Below are 24397 nucleotides of genomic sequence, written 5' to 3'. Positions count from 1 at the left end.
ATAATCATCGATCTAAGCTTAACATAGATCAAAAATGTGTCTCATAAAGAGTTTTTGATTGCTGCAATGACAGCTCTATAGATTAGTTGGATGATTTTAGTAAACATAAAATTTCGGTGCAATTCAATGGAAGTGATGTAAAATTAAATTAAAAAATATTATATATTCTACATTATATATCTCTACAATTGAAAAAAAAAGAGTGATACGACAGTTCGCATTAATTAATTAATGGAATAGATCAATCAGTGATAGATGTCATAATGGTTATGCCTTAATTTTGATTTTGCCCTTAAATTATAATGAGATGACCTCTTTTCATGCTCTGGTATTTCTGCAAACGCTAATGCATCTGGTCTAGCTTTCTTTTCTGCTGGACGTAGTCTTCCTTTTATGTCATTATTTGTATCATTATCCATTTGCGTATTGCTACGTTTTCTTAAGTTTCTTCTAGTCTCTACAGTTGCAGCTGTTGTGGTGGTTGGTGCAGTGGTGCTGTTTGTGCTGGTAGTAGTTGTTGGGGAAGGAGTTGATCGAGCTGAGTTTTCAGCCGATTCTCTTGTATCACCGTTTTCAACAGCAGACTCAGATGGTGAAGATGCTCCAGATACACTACTTGCTGATGGTGTGTATAGAGGAGATGAATCATCTTTTTCATCATTAACTATGCTGTCAAGCTCACTGACATTTTCTTGTTCATTTGTAGATTCTGACTCCGACTCTGATTGATTCAGTACTACTTCTAAATCTTTCGATGCATCCTTTACCATATATACCAATTCATCAAAATCGTCCTTATTGTTATAGTACTTTTCTAAATGTTTAGTGGATCTTTCTTCCTTTCTGCTTGATAGTTTTGAAGAAATAGAAGGGTTCTTTCCTTCCTTCTTATCGAAATTTGGTATGGCAATATCGGTAGGTAAATATTCTATATTTGGATCTAGTGATAGCTCTTTGAATTTCTGTAGAACTTCAGGGTCTTGCTTGTCATCGCTCAGAATTTTTTGATTTTTCAAAAGCGCTAACAGTTGACTTTGGTAAGTAGTGTTATGCTTTAGTCGTGAATGGTTTACTATCCCCTGTGCAGATGTGAAGCCTTCTCTATTACAATTTGAGCAGGATATTATAATCAATATACCATCGTACCTTCTAAATATTGGTAAATTATCTTCTGTCTTTGCTACAACACCGCTATTACTAGAAAAGCAAGTGCTGCTATAATTTCTTCTGTGATGACTATGAAGATTTGATCTCTGTCGAAGGTTTGGATCGAAACCTTTTTGAGAAACATCACCATAGTTCTTGTTATTATAGTTTTGTGGTATTGATTTTGATCCACTCATCCTCATATCTATTATAGTTGAATTCGCTGGTCTTAAATTTGGTACTTCATTAATATTTCCATGACTTTTACTTCTTGTTTGATAATAATATTGACCGGCACCACTCCCCATGGACCCTGGCAACATATTTGTATTTCCTGATAGATATGAGGTAGAAGAGCCATCGCCATAATATCCTGACGATGTGCTTCTGGCGCTTTCTAATTCTCTTTTCTTAATTTCATTTTGTTTCTCATGATGTTCTTCAACTTTTTCAGTTAATTTCTTATCCTCATTTAATGTTTTCAAAAGAGTAATCTGGGCATCCACACGTTGAATGGCATTCTGCACTTGTTGAACTTCTTTATGATTAACCAAAGTATGTAAATATAATTTTTCCATAATTTCCTTCTTAGCGGTTTCATACTTAAACCTTTCCGTTTCTTCACTATCCCCAGAATGATGCCTTAAATCAGGGTTATCTTCTCTACTAATATCACCATCTAACGTTAATTCATGAGGTGATTTAGGTGTTGCCACTTGGTAATAAGCAGATGGTGGGACATTTGAATTATTAGCCCTATTTGCTAATTCCTGAGAATCCATAAATAAAACTTGGCTAGGTAAACCAACGTGAGACCCTTCACCTGAAATCCCTATTGAACTACTCAGTGAACCGTCCTCATTATGTTCTTCCATCTCGATCTCAGTCAAACTTTCTTTTGTTAAAGTGAATTTATAGTAGCTGAAACTTTTAGATATAATGGAACTTGAAATATAACACTAAAAGAACAATAAAAAACTACTTTCTCACAAAATAAACCTATTGGAGACTTAATCCGACTTGAAAGAGAACTAATAAACCTCTACTTTTACTATTTCTGTAGATAGAAACCTTTATGTTAATGGTCTATTTTAAATCAAAACGTCATCTTAGTCGGTTATTTTTCCTTATACCTAATTTAATTTAATTCAAGCTCAGTAAGGGTAATAATGTGGGAGTAGAATAGAAAAGAGGTGACAGTAATTAAATGATTATTAGAATGATAGATGGTGTTCATATCATTAATGATGGGTATATGTTTGGAATATATCATTCATGGTGATTCTCTCGAATGCTCATGGTGTAATTAGCGATGGTATCAGTTTTATTTCCCTTTTGTTGGTGTTTTCTTTTTTTTGAACGGTTAGGTTTGGTCAACTAGAAGAACATTGATTTTATGCTATATGCCTATTTATACATCTAAATACTAATTAAGTTATTGATTAACTAAGTGATCATGATCCATATCTTAAATTTTCTCTTTCTAATACTTGTTTGTCGAATTTTATTAGATAGATTACTCCACCGTCTATACCATTTTCGTTATTCGAATGAGGTGTTACAGTACAAGGGAAATCAGCCTTTGTTAAGAAACCTTGAATGATACCACATACGAAATAATCACAAGAATTATTGTTTGATATGAACTGTGTCAACATATGTTCGTGATCTACAATCATGTATTCATTTTCACGTTCTGATGATTTGACTAAGTCATTACTAGGACTACCAAATAGATAAGTCCAAACGGTACCATGCATAAATTGCAAAATATCGATTATCTTTAAGTCACGGCATCTCATATGGCTTACTAGACTTGCTAGAGATTCTGAAGATTCGTAGTTTTTATCGTTAATGTTTGTTGAACTATTGATACCGACGTTTGTTGCGTTTGAAATGTCGTTTAAGTTTGTAGAATTTGGATTGGAGGTATTTGAAATTGAATTCACATTATTGGAACTCGAAGGATTTGATGCGTTGGAAGATAGGAACGTCGATGACCTTGAGTACGTATTTGAAGGTACAGAAGCCCTGATATTCAGTAATTCCAATAGTCTCAGGCCTATACTAGAACCGTAATTTAGTAGTTTTGATTCGAACTCAGAAGACGACTTACTATTATTATAAATCTGTGAAATCATCTCCTTAAAGAGGAAAGCCATGCTTGACAAAGCTACCTGTTGTTTCTTATAAACCAATGATTCAGAGTATAACTTTGAGGGTATATAAGGAGAGTTTGCCTCATTTGGCAAAGATTGTTTTGGACCTATGCTGTATTCATAGCCTGTAGTAGATACATTTGATTGTTCTTCTGAAGTACTAGGTAATATAAGTTTATCTGTCATTGTAAGATACAGGTATGTGTCCCTCTCTCTCTGTCTCACTCTTTGTAATCAAACAATAAACAGCTCCGAAACTACATCTAGTTATCTGTCCATATTCTTATAAACTTTTCAATCATTTAATTTATATCTCAAGGTATCTTCGTTGTAATAAATCAGTTAGATTGGATTATTAGATTAGATTATTGATCTAGACAAGACGTTATGCGCATAAACCGTACATAAGTACGTCGTGGTATAGACGACTATGGACCCAAGGGCAGTGCATTATAGTGCTCTACAATACAATACGACATGCTTGGACTGCATCAAGGACGTTACTAGGCATCAAGCAAGAGTGGGCAGAATACGATAGCCCAATGAAATAGAAAGGTATTAATAATATTAATATTAAATATTAATATTATAATAAGGAAACAATATTTTTCTCTAAATTAGTCAGACATAAGAAAAAAAGGTAGCTTGAGTTTATCCACACCGACGTACAACAAATATGAAATATCAGTTGCACAATCTCGAGCCAAATGCACTCACAGTCATCATAATAATAAAAAGGAAAATACTTCCTTGGTTTTTTTTATTTATAAATAAGAATTACAAAACCAAACAATAGTAAAACTGTAAAATAGTTACGACAAGAGTGTTCTGATATTGTCGATTTAAGTGTCTCTTTATATACTCCATCACCGGAGAGGAGCAACGTAACGTTTTGGGCAAAAATTTGAAAAATTTACAGAGAGAGAGGGAAAAAAAGAAAAGAAAACTTTTGAATTTGAGTTCGGTTCGAGAGGGCGATGATGTCACTATGTACGTGATATGACGGTTATTGCAAGTAGGGTTAAGAGCTATGAGATATAGAGCTATGAGATATAGATAGAGATACAGACTGTATTGTATGTGAGTATGTGCCTTCTGCCTGGTATCGACATGGCCTGGTTTGTTACTAGTCGATTGATCGATTCAATTGAAAAGAAAACTAAAAGTAATAGGAAAACTAAAAAGAAAAAGAACACTAGATAAAATAAATAAATCACGTGAGTAGAATAATAATACGAAAAATAGTGAGTGGTTATACTACTAAAAATTACATAAAATTACCATGCTAACCAAATTATACAAAGGACCTGAAATGTAATTCTATTTAGAATCTCAACTTGGAGAAGAACCATTGGTTCTTACCGGCTTGGTGTCTTTCTTCAAAAGCCTTCTTGATGACTTTCTTAGCTTCTTCACGTTGAGTTGGTTCTTCGAAAGTTTCGGTAGAGACAACGGATTTGAAAGATTCGACATCCAAACTGTATCTGGTTGGCAACAAGTGGTTGTAGTTGATAACCTTGATGAATGGCTTGATCTTAGTTCTCTTAGCAACCTTCTTGGCAGTGTGTTTCTTGGTGATCTTTAATGGGTATCTTTCAATACCAGCAACTAAAGCGTGACCAAATGGGTGAGACTTGGTACCTTCATCGTGTGGTTTGACGATGACGACCTTCTTACCGGCGTAACGACCACGGACAACGATAGCTGTTTTAAAAATAAAATTAAATGATAATCATTTATTTGATTAATTGTTAGTAAATTAATTGATCTTGTGTTGTAATAAAATAAAGCAGAAAATTAGGCTATTTTGCATGATTAAATAGATTACAATGGATTGAATGAATGAATGAATGAAAAAAATAAAAATATAATAGAAAGTTGAACCCATTTGTATTGCTATACTTCCCTCCTCATGATCATGATCGTGATCATCGCCTCATTTTTCATTTCTACATCTCAATGAAAATATATGTATATCTTGCCCACCACCACAGATAGGAGATGTGAATTGTTCTCGTTTATCCTGGAGTGGATAAGATAATCCCTCCATTTCAATGTACAGAAATGAAAGAATAGATCACAGTTCAATCTCTTTTAAATGGTTTACTTTCCATTTGTTTTCTTTCACTCTTTGTTTCGTCCCATTTCAACTACTATATATCTATTACTTCAGTAATACCAAAATCATTCATCTTATAGTAATTTCCATTTCAGAGGGTGAAGGCAAAACCAATGTTTCTCTCATATCCTGTTATCTCTTCATATTCAAAAATAACCAAATTATAATCTAATAATTTCCTAATATTCTTCAACTCGTTAAATATAAGCTATACGTACCAACTTTACCAGCTTTCAAGAACTTAGCCATTATTGTATTAGTATGATGTGGGTTCTTTTATTAAGAATATAACAACTTATAATAAAATAGTAATGGTTAGCTTTAAAACCACTTGTTAAATTATAGGTTTTTTCATATATATGAAACAAATTGATATGAATGATACTAGTGGAAAAACTCTAAGTAAGCAGAAGAAGGTAGAATTTTACAAAGAGCAAGCAAAAACTCTAGACATTTAGAATCAATAACATCCATCATTCATTGGCATCCCATTACTATTCATTCTATCAACCATCCCATCATCCATCACATCACATAACTTCACAACACTAGCAATAGCAATAGCAATAGCAATAGCTTTCCATGTTCCATTTACCACATTCACTCTTTCACTCATTCATTCATCCATTCACTATTCACTAACAATATCTAAACTAAACTCAACTTACAGAGACAAACTGTACTAAGAACAAGACAACGATACCCAATAGAACACAATACCAATAGGATAAATTTCAGTTTGGTACGCCTACTACACTGCAAACATCAAGTCGATGGGACTTAATTGCGTAGTGAAAAAAGTGAAAAATTATAATAAACTGTGCGTTATTCCACATTGCGTCTCTTTGCTTGTCAAGAAAATAACTATGAAGTGGGCCTAACCTAGCCTAATGCTCTGCCTATCCCAGCGCCGGTTCCCACTAGCGAAACTTGCCCTGTGTAGAAGGAGACGGTATCTGTAGACAGAAAAAAATAAACCAGAACCCATCTTCCAGTCTGGTAACCCCCCAGCTGAAGCCCTCTTGTTCTTCCGAAACCGTAGACAGAGATAGGTTCCTGCCTCCATCGCGCCCACTTTTCCTTTAAACTGCGAAAAAAGTTGTGAGATACTCGTCTTTTTTTTTTCACAATTTTTCGCAGTGCCAAGATTACAGAAAAAATTGGTTCATAATTATTGGTGTACGGATGCTAAATGTACACCATGGAACAGTCACTTGAAATGACTTTTTTCAGTTTTGGTCTCACCCTTCTCGGTTCGGTTCGGTTCGGACAAAAGAATAATATATTATATTATAATCGATTGAATAACTTAGCCGCCGAGGTTGTTATAACTATTAACATATAGCCTTCTTTTTTGTCAATTGTTTAATGATTATATAAATGGGATATATGTATGTATAGATAATGGGTATAATACGTTGCCTTGGATACGTATAGACCTGTCCACCTGAAATAAAATTAAATAAAAGGGAGAAGAAGGAAACTCATACTCATACTCATACTCATTGCATCCGTTGGAATAATCCTAAAGAGATGAAGGATAAGATAATATTTGACAAAGAGGAAACTACTAATTCAAGTTCATTGGGTTTAAGTTTCAAAAACTCGGACATTGGATCAGCCAACAGTGGGTATGACTTGAAGTTGATTGCAGATTCGTTGGAAAAGTTACAAATTGGCCACAAACGTATCGCTCATGTTGTAGAGGCCATAAATACAACTTCTATTAACATGCTATTAGATATAGATTCCTTATTGAATAGGAGTAAGAATAATAACAAACATCTGGAAAAACTAGACACTTTGGAGGAATCGATTCTATCCTTACAAGAAAATATTAATAGTTTCTGGGGTGCTAAAATAAAGGAAGAAGGCAATCAAGAGATTGATATTGTGTTAAAGCAATTGGAACATGAAAAGGAAATGAGAAAACTATATGAGAATGAATTAACTAAATATGAAGAAGGTTTGGGCACTTTGAAGAAACTGGAACTAACTATTCAAGAAAGATCAATCGAACTAACAAAAATTAATACAGATTATGATCTTTGTAAAAAGTTATTAAAAGAAAGGTACGAAGAGTACAAATCATTGCAAGAAGAATATTTTACATTACATGAAAAGATTAATGCATTGATTAATCAAGATTTATCATCAATTACTGGCGATTTAACTCTAACAAACAGTATTATTATGAGAAATGGTAATACTGCTAATTGTAATAACGAAAATATTTCGCAAACCTTTAGAGAAATTGATGATAGAATATTTCAATTGATTCAAGAGACACATCAGCTTAATGTGAAACCAAAACAACATAATAACAATAGAAGAATTGTGTCATTTGACCAATTAGATTTAGATTGGAAAGCTTCAGATAGTGCCTCCTCAGACAATGAAATTTAAATCCCATAAACGCTTAAATTCTTTAAATATAACACATACAAATATATTAGATAAGTTGCTATATTGACTCCCTTTCATTGATGATCTATTGATAACTTCCCCAGTTTTTTGACTAGTATTTATTATCATCTCTTATTTTTACTTCGAATTGCAATTTAATTTCAAAATTTGACCTTGAAGAAGCGAAACCTATTTTAACTTTAATCTATGAAATAATAGCTAAGACTGATTGATTAGATATACTAATTGGGGTAATGTTATAATTTTAAAATAAGGTAATAAATATATATATCTAAAACTATTGAAATACTGAATGATAAAAAAAAATAATTTATATTTTTATTTGTAAAGTATTATATTTTGGTGTTATTTCAAAAATTTTAGCTTATCTTCTCAATTATTACAAATCTAGTTATGGATGAAGAAACAATTAGGACACAAGTTAGACCGTATTACGATTCAGATAATTTTGATGCTGGTTATTTAGCTGTTTTCAAGCCTGATCAAGGTGTGATAGATCCTGATGGCAATACAATTGCTTCTAAATTAAATATCGTACAGTCATTAAACAAGGGTATACTTACAAACAATGGTTCAAGTGACAAAACTGGTAACTTTATATCAAGAATCTTATCAGGATGGACAAAGGGTATATCAGATGTTAATAAGAATAGTATGCTTAATACAGGTACCGGTCGTGGTTCTTTTTCTGATACTATAGATTCTGTTAGTAATAAACGTATTGAGGATTTAGAATGGGGTGATTTGTTAAGTATAAATACTTGGAAAAAAATAATGGGTCAACTATTTGAAGAATTCACTAGAAGGTATCTACAACATTTAATACAACAGCCTTTCGAAGTAAGCAGATGTTTGTTACAAGTTGGTGATTTTACGGATGCATTAGCAGAGAGAAATAAAGACAAAAACAAAAAGCCACCTATTATATTAAAAAACAATGAAGGGAACACTTCTGATTTTGAAGAAGAGATTAATTTCTTCCCAGATAAGTCGGAAGACAAAGAACCTTCTAGCAGTGATATGAAGACAGCTGTTGACGACAACCCAATTCATAATGCCAAAAATGAAACTTCATTAATACAACCTGAATCGCTGAATGTTATGGATGTAATGAATTCATTGATAGAAAAAGAAGGTATCCGTGGTTTATGGAGAGCGAATAATACTACCTTTATTTATAACTTTTTGAATCTAACTCTGACTGTTTGGTTTATTGGATTGTTCTCCCCATTTTTAGGGATCTCTGATCCTAACTTTTTGGATTCTATATTACAATCTAATATTACATATTCATCTATGAAAGAATTGAAAGTATCTGTTGTTCTAACTTTATGTTCAAATGCTCTTACAAATATTATAATTATGCCTTTAGATTTAATCAGAACGAAACTGCTAGTCACTAGAATTCAACAACCTATTTCAAATGATAATAAAAATAACCGCAATGATTCTTCTGTGAAGCCTCCAACAAGAAGTTTAAGAGAAATGATAAAGGACTGGTCTTGGAAGTTGGATGCTCCAAAAATTCCTTTTGATATATGGGTTTTGACTATTTTAAATTCATTGACATCCAGTAGTAGAACCTCTTCGAGTATTTTTAGTGAAAAAATGTTTACGTTATTATGGGAAAAACAATTAGGATTTAGTAAAGATTCTTCGACTCTAAAATTATATCATATTTCCTTTTGTGTGTACGAAATGCTAGGTATTTTTATTAAACTTCCAATTGAAACAATGTTACGTCGCTGTCAAGTTAAATATTTATTAGAAAGAAAAACTGATAAAATCAGCATTGATAAAGATGAATTGATTATAAGTCCAATTAAATACAATAAAAAAATATTATTATTAAAGAAAGAATATAAAAATAAGGATATCAATTCAAATAAGGAAAGTGCAGGAAGAAATATAATTGCACTTTGGAATGGTTGGAAAATTAGTATTATGAGTTTGTTATGCGGCTATGGTTTAAAATTATTACAAAAGGATGAAAGGTCGATTGAACTAGAATTCTAGGTTAACCAGTTATGTTCAAAAATAATTATGCATTTTTATGAGATTATACAAAATAAAATAAAAGAATTTTAATAATAAAAAAATTCAAATCTTTCTTCTTTTATTTCTTATCATTATCATTATTATTACTAAAGTTTTTTTTTGTTTCTATTGTTTTGTTTGATCATTTGCATTATTCAATTGATCGCTCTGTTTTATTAAATATTCTCCCAATGCCCTAAGAGGATCAGCTGGCTTTTCCACAGCAATCATTCGCATCCCATTTAACAAGTATGGAGTAATATGTTGATTCAAATATTTCCTTGTTTTAGATCCACCTATTGTTTCTGATAAGTTAATTTCATTTGCATTAGTCGAAGACCCAACAACTGCCATTGCATCCGTTGATGATTCTGTTTCTGTTTCTATTTCTGTACTTCCTCCTGCTACCTCTACTGCAGGTTGATTGGTTACTAATCCAATTGATACTGGTTCAGTTTCTGAATTGGTAATGCTATTGGAAATATCTCCCGGTAAGGACTTATTTTGTCCCACCGTAGTTGAATTAGGTAATACTGGATCGGACATCGTTTATCAATCAAACTTATGATTATGGTTTCTCTGGTAATATTACCCCCCCAATTGTATATAGAACTTGTAAATGTAGATATCACTATGTCCCTTGTTTTGATCATTTATATAAATAAATCATCATCATCATCATTTTTAGTTTTGATATCGATTTCGAAATGTTTTTTCCCTTCCAAAAAGAAAGAAAAAAACTGACGAAATTAGCACTTTTACGTATAAGTTAAGATTAATATAATTCGAAATGGGATTTAAGCTAAGGTATGATATATTGTTTGTTTAAACTACTGCTGATTGTTAAATAATTGATTGATCCTGTAGTATTTATAAAGGAGTAGTGCTATAATTATTTATTTTGATTTTGCTTAAAATAATGAGTGCTGGTGATGAAATATTTGAACAAGTTGTCAACGATGCTAAGGAACAAATTGGGAGGTTACGAAATACTAGAAGGACGACAAAGGAGCAACGAGAAGAGTATTTAGAGATCGTGGAGGAGATTAAAGATACTATAAAGGATTTGTATAAAAGTATTGAAGTTATCAAGAGGAATGAAGGAGGATCTACAGTTGACAAAGAAAGGGAAGTTGAAAATTTGGAAAAATCTTTAAAAGAATTAGAAATAAATGGCAACAGTATTAATGCCAATTATAATAATAGAGGTCGGATTGATGCAGATGAAGAATACGTTTCAAATATGGAGGATAATAATGCTGATGTTAAAAAAAATCCATTAGGGGATATAATACAGGAGCAAATGTATCGTGAACAAAGTGATCAACTGGACGAAATACATTATACTATGGGACAATTGCAAGAACAAGCAAGAACTATGGGTGATGAGCTTAGGGATCAAAGTGAATTATTGGAAAATATTGATGATGGGATGGATACAATTGGTAGTAAATTATCTCGTGGTAGAAGACAATTGGAATGGATCTACGAAAAAAATCGTGAGAAATGGAACGATTGTTGTATTACGTTATTGATAGTAGTATTGATTATACTTTTAGTAATGGCAATAATAATATAATAAGGTTCCCAAAAAAACCCAAAAATCAACATAAGAAGGCAAAATAAATAATTATAATAAAAGGTATGATTAGTCTGTGTTTTCAAAACAAAACTAAGTGATTGATAATGTAATCTAATACACACGTTAGAGTTAAAAAATGTAAGATTACTAGTGTTATTGCAATTATCTTTTGCATTAGTCATTGGGTATTTTCTTCAATGAATGGGATGGTTGTATATTTATTTCTAGAAAGATTTTGATACATTCAAGAATCACTGAAGAGTGTATCCGAGAATGTTAACGAGCCTTTAAACATCAGAATGATTAATTCGGGAAAATTAGGGTAATGTGTAGATTAACCAAGATGGCCGGCCAATTAATTATAGCTCCGGGAATAATTCATTCTTACACATATGGATGCGTGTTAATGTGTCTGTATACATATATATTTATATATAAATATATAAATATATGAGTGTGTGACACTCTACGTATTTTATGCAATTTAATTAATTGTTCAAGAGCCTAAGAAGACCTCTGTCATGGAATTACAGCAATTAAAATACCCTGTTTCATGGTTGAATGGGTGGGAAGGTATGTGGAAGTAAGGGATTCCCATGAAAAGGAAGATTTCCATTTGGTAATGTTATTTTTTGCATCAAGAATATAAACTAACCTTGACTTAAAAGATTTCTATTCAACCACATTGATTATTTTTAAGATTTGTTCTATCAAATCAAATTTGACATAAAATCGGTGATTAGAATTACCTGTTTCCCAATTAGGCAAGATTCGTTGTGTAGTATGGGTATTCCCTATGTTCCAAATTCGGAAATCTAAGAACACTTCGTACGGTTGCCAACCACCCAATCAAAAAAAGGGAAAAATTCATCTGGCAGTACGAGCGCTTCTCTCCAGAATGTAAAGTATGCCTTTTGTCTCTCATTTTTCTTTTCTTTTCTTTTCTTTTCTTTTTTCTTATTCGTTCTCCCGGATGTGTGTTGTAGGAGAAATTGATGGCAAGTCCTTTTCCTTTCTTTTTTTTTTCCTTGAACTTGTGAATAATAACCCGGACGCAGCAGCATTTCCAAACTCTTTTCTTTTTCACATTGTTTGTCGGTGAGGAATTCTTTCCTTATTAATTACTAAACAGAGATATATAATTGTGTTCTGCGCGCTGGTTCACTATCAGTCCAATGGTATTTATATCGTATAAACGTGATTTAGTTTTTATTGTTGTTAATTTTTTTGCATTTTTGTGTCACAAACCGCGCAGCCAGAGGGATGTGGGAGAAGCGATGTCGTGCTCCTTCCCTTGTACGAACTGTGCTGTACATTTCTTTTTTTGGGTGTTTTCAGCGACACATAACCAAAATTGGAAAAGAGAGAGAGAGGGCAAGAGAAACGCAGAGAAACGCAGAGAAAGGGAGGGACAGAGAGGGAACCATATGTATATTTATATCTATCCATATGTTAAGAAAAAGAAATTCTGCTAAACGAGGCAACAAGAAAAAAAATTATATTTATATAAATATAATTTTTTTTTTCTTTTTAGCACACAAAAAGGAGATGCCCAATCAATCATGGCATGAATCTACAGTGCAACATCGTGGCGGTATCCTGGATACTATCGATCTGGTTAAGCAGATAGATAAACTTATAGATATAAATTTACATCTGTAGTGGAAGACAGAAGAAATGGCTAGAAAAGCTGGTTGAAAGACTTTTGTCATTACCATTGTAGTCTATTTTAATTTGAATAGCTGTAATGAAAACGTCTGGTAGTGAAGAGGTAAGGAAATAATACATTTGAGGTGCCAGTTCAATTTTCCTTTTGTCATTAATCCATTGACAAGAGTTGGGAGAAGGGTATGGAGGATGCAGACGAAAGGAAAGAGAGTTTGTTGGAAACATCGAGACTTGAATGAATGTGTTTCAACTTGCGAAGGGAACTGGTAGAACCAGAAGAGAGAGAGAGAGGAGTTTTTGTTTGCTGCTCTGAACAAACAAACGACTATTATATTACATATATAGTAACAGTTCCAACAACAACAACAATAATAATAATAATAATTATAGTACATTGTGTCTTGAATTTAAATCTTGTAATCAATTACTCTTAGAAGAGAAATAGAAAACGTAAAATATAGAGTAACAAAGTAAAGAAAAAAAGAAATGTTGCAAAGTCTGACCAAGATATAACAGAGATATGTACCTATAAAAAAAATTAGACCATCTGAGGTTCTTATGATTATTAATCATCCTCATCATAGCAATAACCAAATTGTAGACGGGTTTAAGGAATTAACAGATATTCAACGAAAATAGAACTTTGTAACAAGTACAAAATGAAAATCTAAGATACCAGTCTACCTGGTGGTGGAACCACTCAACTCTTTCTATTGGCAATTGACATATTTTACTATCAATTAAGGTTTTTACAACCAAGCTGAATCTATAAATTTCAAAATTCAAAGATTTGTGGCTTGTAACTAGAGCAATACAGGTTAACCGTAAGTAACAAACACGGATTTCCATCTTTTACGTGAACTGGATCGATCCCCCCAATATGTAGGTAGGTAGGTAGGTATGTTTGTATGTATTTGAATATAAGTAAATTAGACCATTATCATGTAATAATCTCTTTACCAAGAGCAAGTTAAAACAAATCAACCCAGAATCAAGAATAAGTGAAAAACAAGTTACTACAAGATTCCCGTTGCAGTGGTAAATTCCTATCATCTCAACAACCCAAAGAAGAAGATAGATAAAAATTGAAAAATTCATTTTTACTAAACAAGAAAAACAGACCCCTTCAAGAATTACTGTTACTCGATTAAATATCAGTTTTCGATTCAAACAAGTAACTATTTGAAAAATGGAAAACCCACTATCCATACAGGTGAGCTGAGCTGAGCAAGAACAAGAACAAGAACAAGAACAAGAATAAGAACAGGAGAGCAATGCAACAGTGGTTAAAAATACATGAACACAATTAAAAAAAAGAAGAAACTGAACCAGACAAAACTAAACTAAACCAAGCCAAACCAAACTAACCTCAACAATTATTTTTTCTTCTTGCACTTTCCCAACCTCCCCATCGTTGCACACTCACTCTCTGTTACTGAATCAGAATCCCAAGTGAATCAACCAACGTATATGTATCTTTTTATTTAGTAATCCATTAACTAATTCTAATTAGTTGCTAGCAATGTAGGTATGTATATGTATATGTATGTATGTATGTATAAGATATTATATTTAAGTGTCTTTCTTGTAGATAAGAAAAGGCAGTAAAGTGACTTTGCTCAGTTGGTCTTCTCGATCTCCCTTTTGTTCTTGTTCTCTCTTGTTCTTGTTCTTGTTCTTGTCCTAGTTCTTGTTCTTGTTCTTCCTCTTCTTCCTCTTCTTCTTCTTCATCGTTGATACTGTCGTCCTCGTCGTCCTCGTATAGGTCAATATCAAAAGAGAAATATAATGAAAAAGTGTAAAACCTTTTAAAGATTTCGAAATTGGCTACAGTGGGAAAAAAAAAATCTAGCTTGTTGTCTTGTTTGCTTAGTTCGACTTTGATTTAGTTTAAATATACATCTTTATCGTTCTTTGGTTTCAATCTATAACTTAGTATTGTTTTTGTATAAGTGAAGAAAAAAAATTTTCTTGTTACAGTTTTTTTTTACCTTTCTTTCTCTTACAACCAAGAAGCAACGTAAGGTTAGGTATCATTGTAACTTTATTCGAGACCAGAAGTCACAGAGAGATATAATATATATCTTTGTCATAATATTCAGGTATTTGCTGGGATTAGTTTAATTTCTTTATTTGATTTCAATATTTGGTAGATACACTTTGTTATATTTATCCATCTATATAAGTATATGTGTTAAATCCAGTTACATTATATTATATATTTGTCATCATCTCTGGAATTATAGTAATAGAAGGGGAATCAAGATAAACCAAGATAGAGAAACTCATTGGTGATTACTATTAGAACATTATCTATCCAAGAGAATTTATTTATCCGTATATTTATTCTTTTTATTTATTTATTCATCTGTTTCATTTGATTCGATCGAGTCTACTGTGCTTTAGAAGTGAAGAGTAATATTCACAGGTCAGGAATACAATACATCCAATACATCCAATAGTAACAAGGCCATAAAAGAAAAAGGAATATATAGATAGATAGATATATTCATATTCATACTCATATTTATCACTCACATACATCGCAGCAACAATGGTTTCCGGTAATATTGATGAATTGACTTATTCAAAATATCCTTCTTCAAAAAGTGTTGGTAAAGATCACATTATCATTGTCGGTGGTGGTATCATCGGTGCTACCACTGCTTATTATCTAACGAAACACCCAAATTTTGATCCAAATAAGCATTACATTACTTTAATTGAATCAAGTGAAGTTGCAGGCGGTGCCTCTGGTAAAGCTGGTGGTCTAATTGCTTCTTGGGCCTTCCCAGAACAGATCGTACCATTATCTTTCCATTTACATGAAGAATTGAATCAAGAATATGATGGTGAAACAAATTGGGGTTATAGAAGATTAAATGCCTTATCTGTTGAAGCTGATTTGAAAAATTTAAGAGATGAACAAGAAAAGAGACACTTACGTTTGCAAAAGAGATTTAATGAATTTTCCAAAAACGTACCAGTAGTGCCAACAACTGAATTAGAAAACGGTGAAAGTAAAACTGCTCCTGTAGGAGCTGGTAAAAATGTCCATGGTAAAGCTTCTGATTATATTCAACAGAATTATCCATCAGCTCCTCCTATGTCAAAGGATTCATCTCAGTTCAATCTAGATGATTTAGCAGCTGTGCCAATGGGTGGCGCTCCTCAAAGCAATGGTATTCCAGATGATTTGAGTACAGGTGGTGTCATGATGAGGACATCTCATAGTTTATTACCAATGGCATTCGATTGGGTGAAACAAAAATTAATTAAAACTTGGAATTATATTGGTGAAACTGAAACTACTGCTCAAATCCATCCTTATAAATTTACCCATTTCTTATTGACAAAAGCTATGGAAACTGGTGCCGTAGAATTAATTAAAGGTAAAGTTAATGAAATACAAGTTAATGATGAAAATGAAGCATGCGGTGTTTCATATATACCGAGGGATTCAGAAGATAATGAAGTTGTCAATCTAGTGAATGCTTCAAAAGTATTATTATCAGTGGGTCCATGGACTCCAAAGCTTTTAAAAGACTGTCCTATATCAAGTTTAAGAGTCCATTCAGTCATTGTCAAACCAGAAAATACAGAAGAAAATCCAATTTCACCATACTCTTTATTTAGTGAAATCCAAGTCGAAAATAATAGAATAGTGTCACCAGAAATTTATCCAAGAAAAGATGAAATTTATATCTGTGGTGAAGGTGATGCTGTTGATCTACCAGATTCTATTGAAGATATAAAACCAAATGACGAAATATGTAATGAACTGTATTATTACGTTTCTAAATTGTCATCAAGTGTATCGCACGGTGAAATCACAGACAGATTTGCATCTTACTTGCCTGTTCTAAACATCCCAACTGGTTCAGGTCCTTTACTTGGTGAAACTAATATGAAGAATCTATATATCGCCACAGGTCACTCATGTTGGGGTATTAATAATGCTCCTGCTACAGGGTTAATAATGTCACAACTTATGTTGGAAGGTGACTGTACTTGTGCCGAAATATCAGTATTTAATCCAAAACTATATTTTGATGCAACAAAGCTTAACTGATTAATTCCATGTTTGATGATATTGAATAAAAAGATAAAATAAAAATTCTAAAAAAAAGATAGAAAAAAAATCTAATGATTTATTAAATTAACGTATTTCATTTCCTCCATTTATATTTTACATTCATTTGGATAATATTTATGTATGTTTTCATAGACAAATTTATGTACTGTAATACTTAAATATCAGAAAAACTGTTATGAGTAAAAGTGTTAATTGAAGAGCCCTGTAAGGCTAAATATCTCTAACTAAAAGAATTTGTTTTAAGTAACTGTCAAGGGACTTAACAAGGAATATGGCTTGACCAACTCAATTTTTTTTATAATTATTACAATTAATTATGAAGTTTTACAAATTATTAGAAGTGTCGTATATAATTTAATTCAATAAAGAATTATATGCAATTTAGAATAATATTTAATTCGGGTTTGGAGATTGGGTTAATCTCCTTTTTTGTAGATTCTTGAAGGCAGCAGATGCACCACTGCTTGCCACTCTTGTCCTGTAATTATTTAATTGTCTCTCCTGATTTGTATTGAGTTCTTCTTTAGTTTTGTAATAGTTAGGATCAAATGGCCCTTCTTTCCTCAAAGTTTGCAAGACTTCATACCTACTACTACTAATCACCATATTAGATGGAGCAGTATATTTTTTAATTGGAGCCTTAGTTGCATGAGATCTAATCGTTGAATTTGGAGATGGGCCTGGAGAAGGTGGAGCAGAATTACTAACATGCGCGACTGTATGTTTATTTGAAGGAATACCCTGAGATGATCTCCTTACCTGTTGTTTAACTTTATTAGTAGAAACATGCAATTCTTTCTTAGATGAAGCAGAAGTTGGTGGAGATGGCAATAATGTATTTGTAGCTGGATATGAATTGTTGTTCCCCTCTAAGTTTCCTTTTTTTGGAGCAACCTTCTGTTCTATTGAAGTTTTTGACATCATTTGTGTTATTAGCTGTTGATCTTCTAGAAGTTGTCTTGATTTGAAAAGGCAATCAACCCAACTTTCTTCTCTGTTTATAGACTCAGATTTGAACGGAGTTGAAGGTAATAAAAAATTTAGTAACGGTAAAGAAATAAACCAGATTTTGCTTTGATACTTCTCTAGTATTAGAAACCCTGATTTCGTTACTTCATTGAATTCAAAATCATACATTGAAAGGTCTGAATCTGCAATATTTACCATTAAAAGTTCTTCATAACTTTTAACCTTGTTTGTATTTTTCTTCTTCTTTATTGTTTTATAAATAAGTGATCCATCTTTATATAATGTCAGTAGGTCAGGGGTGAGGTCCTCGGATGACCTTAGCTCTGATCCATGGTTAGACACAAGTGAGGTAATCAGGTCATTATCTATGTTTTTATAACCGGTTAGAGACATTTCTGCACCAGCTTCATTGTATGGTATTTCGTGGATATATACAAGTTCTTGTTTCACAATTCGAGGGTTTACTGGCTTTTCTTTTAACTTAGTCGATGGTTGCGAATATTTTGGAGTCGTGGGAATCTTATTCATAGAAGCTGATTTTGGTAAAGGGTAATTATTGATTGGAGCAGATATGTGTTCCTTTTTAACCTCTGGAGGAATATCACTTCTGGATAAACCATTAAAATTAAACTCATCATCCGCTACTTTATCCATATCATTTAATTGATTTACCTCGTTGCTTGAGAAGTTAGTCACTGGATTGCTATCATTTGAAGTAGTTAAATCGAGACTACTATTACTACTATTCGAATTGGCAGTACTATTACTATTATTAGAAATGTTTAATGACGAAATTCCCAATCTTTTCCTCCATTCTACTATACTGCTTGTAGTATTTGAAACTTTAGTAGGCTTCTTCTTTTTCTTTTTTTGTTTGGTAATTGGTATGTTTCTCAGTGGGGTATTAATTACATGCAACTGCCTATCATTAATAATACTGTTATTTTGTTGTAAAGATGAAGTTGAAGAGACAGGCGGACAGTTAATTAAGTTGTTGGTACCTTTTGGTATATTCCAGACACTTGACCAGATTTTTTGTTTATTGTCCCAGTCCACTAAATTCAACCACGAATGTTTTTTTATCTCAGATAAAGTTATTCTATCTTGTGGGTTAACTGTTAAAATTTTGCGTACCAGATCCTTTACGAGTGATGAAATTTTGAACTGGTCACTCCATTTATACTCTAATGCAACGATTTTTTCAAAAGTCTTTAATTCATTTTCACCACGAAAAGGTGGTAAACCTTCTAAAAATTGAAAAATCATACAACCTAATGCCCAAATATCTGAACCATATCCGCTGTGATTGTAAAGTAACAGTTCTGGGGAAACATATTCTGCAGTTCCGACAAAGGAAGAATTGGTATTTACTAAACAAGGGTGGCTACCATTTGACTTTGTTGTAATATTTTCTTTATTGTCATTATTTTTTTGTATGTATGCTGCACCAAAATCTGTTATCATCAAATTACTATTTTTATCTAGTAGGATGTTCTCTGGTTTTAAATCTCTATGTATGATTCCCTTGCTGTGAATAAATTCTAAAGCGTCTATTATTTGTGCACAAAAATGTATTGACCAAACTTCATTGAATGTTTTCATTTTATGTAATAATTGTAATAGTTCACCATTGATGGCGTAACTCAATACAAAATATAAATTATCTTGATCATGAAAAGTGTAGTATAATTTTATAATCCCTGGATGATTCTCCCTGCCTAATGAGTTTAACACATTTTTTTCAATTGTCACATATTTTACTTTATTTTCCTTTATAATATGTCGTTTTGAGCAAACCTTGATTGCAAAGCATTTCTTCAAATTTTTTTTATCAACAGCCTTATATACTGTAGAGTATGATCCGTGTCCTAGTTCTTGTTTGAATATATAATCATGAGGTGAATGTTTTTTTAATGCGTATGACGACATAGTGTCGAAGTGGTATTAAAATGGGAAATAGAAGATAAAGATGATATAGGAAGAGCAGAATGAAATGAAAGGGGAATGAAGTAAAATGCAAAATAAAAATAAAAAATAAAAAAAATTTGTAATGGTAAAAATGGGTTCCAATTAGGATACGACTGGGGGTTGGACGTTTAAAAAAATTATGAATGTTCCTTAATTTAACTTGAATTCAAACTTTAAGAATCGATAATAATGTAAAATGGAGAAGAGACCTTGGCAAGATCTTCAAAATAAAATCTAAAATAAGGAACCAATGGGGGAAACTAAAGTGAAATGAAACCAAAAAAAAAAAAAAATAATAATAGTAATTGACTTTAATCTAAAATAACCTTATTGATGCTAAATTATGACTTTTATTTGTATTCCGAAATTGAATTAAAGTTTAAATGGCCATTAGTCCCAATGATGAAGTATTTTAAAATCGGTATACTTTAAAGGATTGATTAAGGTTTTATTTTATTGAAACATAAAAATAAGGGTAGGATAACAGATGAAACGTTCACTTGCAGGCCTTATTCTATTCTCAAGTGGTACCAGTCACTGTTATCTTCTCTTGATTTCAGCACAAATCGAAGTGTATACAAATACAGATATAAATATAAATATTTGTATATATGTATATGATTTCCTCCTTTATCTGTACCTATACGTTATACCTATAGTTGTAGCTGTAAGAATATAAATATATATGAGAGAGAGTGTGTGTGATAGTGAGTGAGTGAGTGTGGAAATGTGGTGGCAGTGTGATTGAAATAGCTCCGATTCCTGAGGGTTACTAAAATTGAACCTAAAGGAAACAATTAACAGATATCATTAAATGAAATTAAATTAAATCATACAATAGAAACATAATACAGTTGTAAATTTCAAAATAGAATAGACCGACTGGGATAGTGATAATATGTAACAGGGAACTGAAATATTGCCGAAATAACCCAGAATTAGAAGTGGATTCGAAACAATACCATACAATACAATACAATACAATACAATACGATTCAACGCTGCTAAGGCAAAGAGGACGTGAGACGTGAGACATTCGAATTTTCGAAAGTGACATAAAGAGGATAGAGAAGAGAGACAGCAGACAGAGATGATAGACAGTTTGGAACAGCCTGGGACAGTTTGGGACAGATTGAGCCCAGAAATTAGAGGCCAGGAAGTAGAGCAGAGCTAAAGCTGAGCTAGAGCAGAGAAATAGCAAAACAGAGGCTCTTAAGCAACAAGACACGAACGAAACAAGACGAAACAGAAACTGATCGCAAAAATGGGCGTGTAGGTGTCTGTTGGGGAGGTGGGAGGGGGCAGATAAAGGCAGTACCAGGCAGAGGGGAGAGAGAAGCCCCTATGTATATGTGGTAGCACAAACAGTTTTTGTTATACTCTCAGAATGGTAATGGTAATCGCACCATTGCGCTAACTCAGTTTACGTATTTGTCGTCGTCATATCTGTCTCTCTCTCTCTGTTTGCACAAACATAAACAAAAACACAGAGAGAGAGGAGACAGACACAGACAGACACGCACTCACGCACGCACAGGCAACCAAATTTACCAAAAGTGTTTAAATGTTCAGTCACGTGGTCTCTGTCTTTTTTCTGTGTTTTCGAAATTTCAGCTCATATGTTTGCGTCGCTATCAAATATTTGTCTTTGGCATGAAAAATTTTAAGTAGCTCATCTCATCTCATCTCATCTCATCGCATTATGCTATAGTCTAAATATGCTTGACTGATAGCAGCGGTAACATTTATTGAATTGAATTGAGTGTGTTTATCTTACTTATTCTTACTTCTCTGTTTGGCACTATTTGTTTATATGTTTATATGTTTATATTTGTATTTGTATTTATATTTATAGTTGTATATATGTATCTATAGTGTTATATAGGTTTACATATCGGTACGCAAACATACCGCAAATATGCCTAGATCTAAACGCTCAAAGCTAGTGACATTGTCTCAGACTGATAAAAAGGGAAGAGAAAACAAAGAAAGAATATTTGATGAAGTTAGAACTGCCTTGGATACTTATAAGTACGTTTGGATCCTATATCTCGATGACGTGAGAACACCAGTTTTACAAGAAATTAGAACCGCTTGGACTGGTTCAAAATTAATCTTGGGAAAAAGAAAAGTCTTGGAAAAGGCATTGGGTACCACTAGAGAAGACGAATATAAGGAGAATTTGCATAAACTAACTAAAGAATGTAATGGTGTAACGGGTTTATTCTTTACTAATGAAGATATTGATACTTTCCAAAATTATTTCAAATCATATACAAGGATGGACTGTTCAAGACCAAATTCAAAAGCTCCATTAACCTTCGTCATTCCAGAAGGCATCGTGTATTCTCGTGGTGGTCAGATCCCAGTTGAAGACGACGTCCCAATGGTGCACTCTTTGGAACCAACTTTAAGAAACAAGTTGGAGATCCCAACTAAAATTAAAGCCGGTAAGATTACAATCGAATCCCCATACTTAGTTTGTAATGAAGGTGATAAATTGGATGTCCGTCAAGCTTTGATCTTGAAACAATTTGGTGTAGCAGCTGCTAAATTTAAAGTTAGAGTAGCCGCATATTACGATAATGAAGAGTCAAAGATGGAAAAAGTTAATATCAATTTTGATTAATAATAAATCAATTAAACCATAATAAACCTTGTCATTTTAAATATATAATTAGAGCATTGAGAATCATTCTCCTTTTATTTTATTGTTATCATTAATTTTATTTTAATTTATCTTATATTGTTTTATGTTATTTTATCTCATTTAATTTCATCTCTTGTACTTTACTTACTTATCTTTTAATTTTCCTGGGAAAAAGAGAAGATGTCATTGTACCTGATAGGTAAAAAAATTTACATAAACCAACTTAACCTATGAATAATATTTTAATTGGAACGCGGCTATCAGCAGATATTTCTCCAATAGTCTTCAATTCTTGTTAATTTATCACAAATTGGTTTAGTTCTATTTACAGGAATAAATATAACATCTTTTAATGCACGTTTTCTTTTGATTCGAAATGAAGCATTGTATATAAGGTTCACTATTCGTACTTGTTCATTGTCTATTACTAAATCCTTATTCCCTTCATTTTGTTGCTCATCCTTATTTTCATCCTCTTCTACAGTTTTGTTGGCATTTAATTCTTGAACTAGAGAATCTAATCCATAAAATATCAAATTGTTGTAGTCATTATTTACCGAATCCTCTTCAGCTTCGAATTTTATCAAATACATGAAAAGATATTGAAATCTATTCAAAAACAAAATATGTATGTCCTGTCTGCTTCTAATGATGGCGCCAATAGAAGAACTCTTATTTTCCCTATCATTCAGGCTTTTTTCTATATGGGACCGAGCTAAATCTCCCAGTACAATTATCAAAGCTCTTGTCTTATCTTGATTACTAGGGTCTTCTGATAATAAATTATCAAGCCTTTCATGAATTTCCATTTAGACCTTTTAAAAAGAGAAAAATAAATTTTCACTGCTCGAACACAAAATTTATTGAGTAATCGACATATAAGAATAACTTACTGATATTACTATGGTATCTGGCCTTTTAGATTGTTACTTCCAGTTCAGAATGGCTTTAAAAACTTCTAAACCTGATGGCAATTTAAATATTAAATCAACCTTGGTGCTGTTGATCAAGATTAAATTATCAAGTTTACCCGGCTTCTTAAATTTTCTATCAAATTTCGAAATTTAAGCTCGAAAAAAAAAAATATTAACACATTAAATTTAATCAACCCTTTCCTATATTAAAGAAACCTTTACCAGAAGCTTTCTAAAAAATGGGTACTTAATTCGAAACCGTCATTGAAAGGGAAGGCCTATATAAGTTGTTTTATTGGGGGGATCTATCATGAACGCGGTTAAAAAATTTATTCATCAAGCTTTAAACCTTTCTTTCCCAAAAAGTTTTTTGTAAAATCAATCACTACTACCCTTCCCAAAAACCTATACTATGGGGAGACCTCAAAACCTAAAGGGAAATTCTCAAAAAAAAATGAGGGTCTCCACTCCTTTATGAGAATGACCCGGTGAAACCCAACAAAATAAAATTCCTTAAGCTTAAAAATTCAGAGAATTGCAACCTTTAAACCTGAACCACCTTTAAATTTATTAAAATTAAGGTTTTTCCCAAAAAACTGTGAAAGGGCCACTTTACAATCCAATAAATCCGGCCCGGAAGGTCCTCACAAGGGGACCACAAA

The 24397-nt window shown here is 32.4% G+C and overlaps 11 protein-coding genes across 11 annotated transcripts; 5 read left to right on the top strand and 6 right to left on the bottom strand.

Moving 5' to 3' along the window:
* Positions 1-245: 245 nt before the first annotated feature.
* On the bottom strand, positions 246-2021 carry AHC1 (Ahc1p; the record flags this gene model as incomplete). Its single annotated transcript, XM_001647338.1, has 1 exon — positions 246-2021. The coding sequence occupies one exon, from the start codon at positions 2019-2021 to the stop codon at positions 246-248; it is 1776 nt and encodes a 591-aa protein (XP_001647388.1).
* Positions 2022-2600: 579 nt separating this feature from the next.
* TRS31 (TRAPP subunit TRS31) lies at positions 2601-3491 on the bottom strand (the record flags this gene model as incomplete). The annotated part of the gene is made up of 1 exon (XM_001647337.1): positions 2601-3491. The coding sequence occupies one exon, from the start codon at positions 3489-3491 to the stop codon at positions 2601-2603; it is 891 nt and encodes a 296-aa protein (XP_001647387.1).
* A 1138-nt stretch (positions 3492-4629) lies between these two features.
* RPL27B (60S ribosomal protein eL27) lies at positions 4630-5673 on the bottom strand (the record flags this gene model as incomplete). The annotated part of the gene is made up of 2 exons (XM_001647336.1): positions 4630-5009; positions 5643-5673. The coding sequence occupies 2 exons, from the start codon at positions 5671-5673 to the stop codon at positions 4630-4632; spliced, it is 411 nt and encodes a 136-aa protein (XP_001647386.1).
* A 1284-nt stretch (positions 5674-6957) lies between these two features.
* Kpol_1018p59 (uncharacterized protein) lies at positions 6958-7830 on the top strand (the record flags this gene model as incomplete). Its single annotated transcript, XM_001647335.1, has 1 exon — positions 6958-7830. One exon carries the CDS (start codon positions 6958-6960, stop codon positions 7828-7830), a length of 873 nt encoding a protein of 290 aa, XP_001647385.1.
* Positions 7831-8244: 414 nt separating this feature from the next.
* Positions 8245-9867, top strand: UGO1 (mitofusin complex protein UGO1; the record flags this gene model as incomplete). The annotated part of the gene is made up of 1 exon (XM_001647334.1): positions 8245-9867. The coding sequence occupies one exon, from the start codon at positions 8245-8247 to the stop codon at positions 9865-9867; it is 1623 nt and encodes a 540-aa protein (XP_001647384.1).
* A 147-nt stretch (positions 9868-10014) lies between these two features.
* Positions 10015-10434, bottom strand: SDC1 (Sdc1p; the record flags this gene model as incomplete). Its single annotated transcript, XM_001647333.1, has 1 exon — positions 10015-10434. The coding sequence occupies one exon, from the start codon at positions 10432-10434 to the stop codon at positions 10015-10017; it is 420 nt and encodes a 139-aa protein (XP_001647383.1).
* Positions 10435-10807: 373 nt separating this feature from the next.
* Positions 10808-11467, top strand: TLG1 (Tlg1p; the record flags this gene model as incomplete). The annotated part of the gene is made up of 1 exon (XM_001647332.1): positions 10808-11467. The coding sequence occupies one exon, from the start codon at positions 10808-10810 to the stop codon at positions 11465-11467; it is 660 nt and encodes a 219-aa protein (XP_001647382.1).
* A 4225-nt stretch (positions 11468-15692) lies between these two features.
* On the top strand, positions 15693-17210 carry Kpol_1018p55 (FAD-dependent oxidoreductase; the record flags this gene model as incomplete). The annotated part of the gene is made up of 1 exon (XM_001647331.1): positions 15693-17210. One exon carries the CDS (start codon positions 15693-15695, stop codon positions 17208-17210), a length of 1518 nt encoding a protein of 505 aa, XP_001647381.1.
* Positions 17211-17627: 417 nt separating this feature from the next.
* Positions 17628-20132, bottom strand: PKH3 (protein kinase PKH3; the record flags this gene model as incomplete). Its single annotated transcript, XM_001647330.1, has 1 exon — positions 17628-20132. One exon carries the CDS (start codon positions 20130-20132, stop codon positions 17628-17630), a length of 2505 nt encoding a protein of 834 aa, XP_001647380.1.
* Positions 20133-22089: 1957 nt separating this feature from the next.
* Kpol_1018p53 (mRNA turnover 4 family protein) lies at positions 22090-22800 on the top strand (the record flags this gene model as incomplete). Its single annotated transcript, XM_001647329.1, has 1 exon — positions 22090-22800. The coding sequence occupies one exon, from the start codon at positions 22090-22092 to the stop codon at positions 22798-22800; it is 711 nt and encodes a 236-aa protein (XP_001647379.1).
* A 281-nt stretch (positions 22801-23081) lies between these two features.
* Positions 23082-23630, bottom strand: SHU1 (Shu1p; the record flags this gene model as incomplete). The annotated part of the gene is made up of 1 exon (XM_001647328.1): positions 23082-23630. The coding sequence occupies one exon, from the start codon at positions 23628-23630 to the stop codon at positions 23082-23084; it is 549 nt and encodes a 182-aa protein (XP_001647378.1).
* Positions 23631-24397: the final 767 nt, after the last annotated feature.

Source organism: Vanderwaltozyma polyspora, genomic scaffold (assembly GCF_000150035.1).
Source record: "Vanderwaltozyma polyspora DSM 70294 KpolScaffold1018 genomic scaffold, whole genome shotgun sequence".
In the NCBI taxonomy this organism is placed as follows: domain Eukaryota; kingdom Fungi; phylum Ascomycota; class Saccharomycetes; order Saccharomycetales; family Saccharomycetaceae; genus Vanderwaltozyma; species Vanderwaltozyma polyspora.
This window is presented reverse-complemented; position numbering and strand designations above follow the sequence as displayed.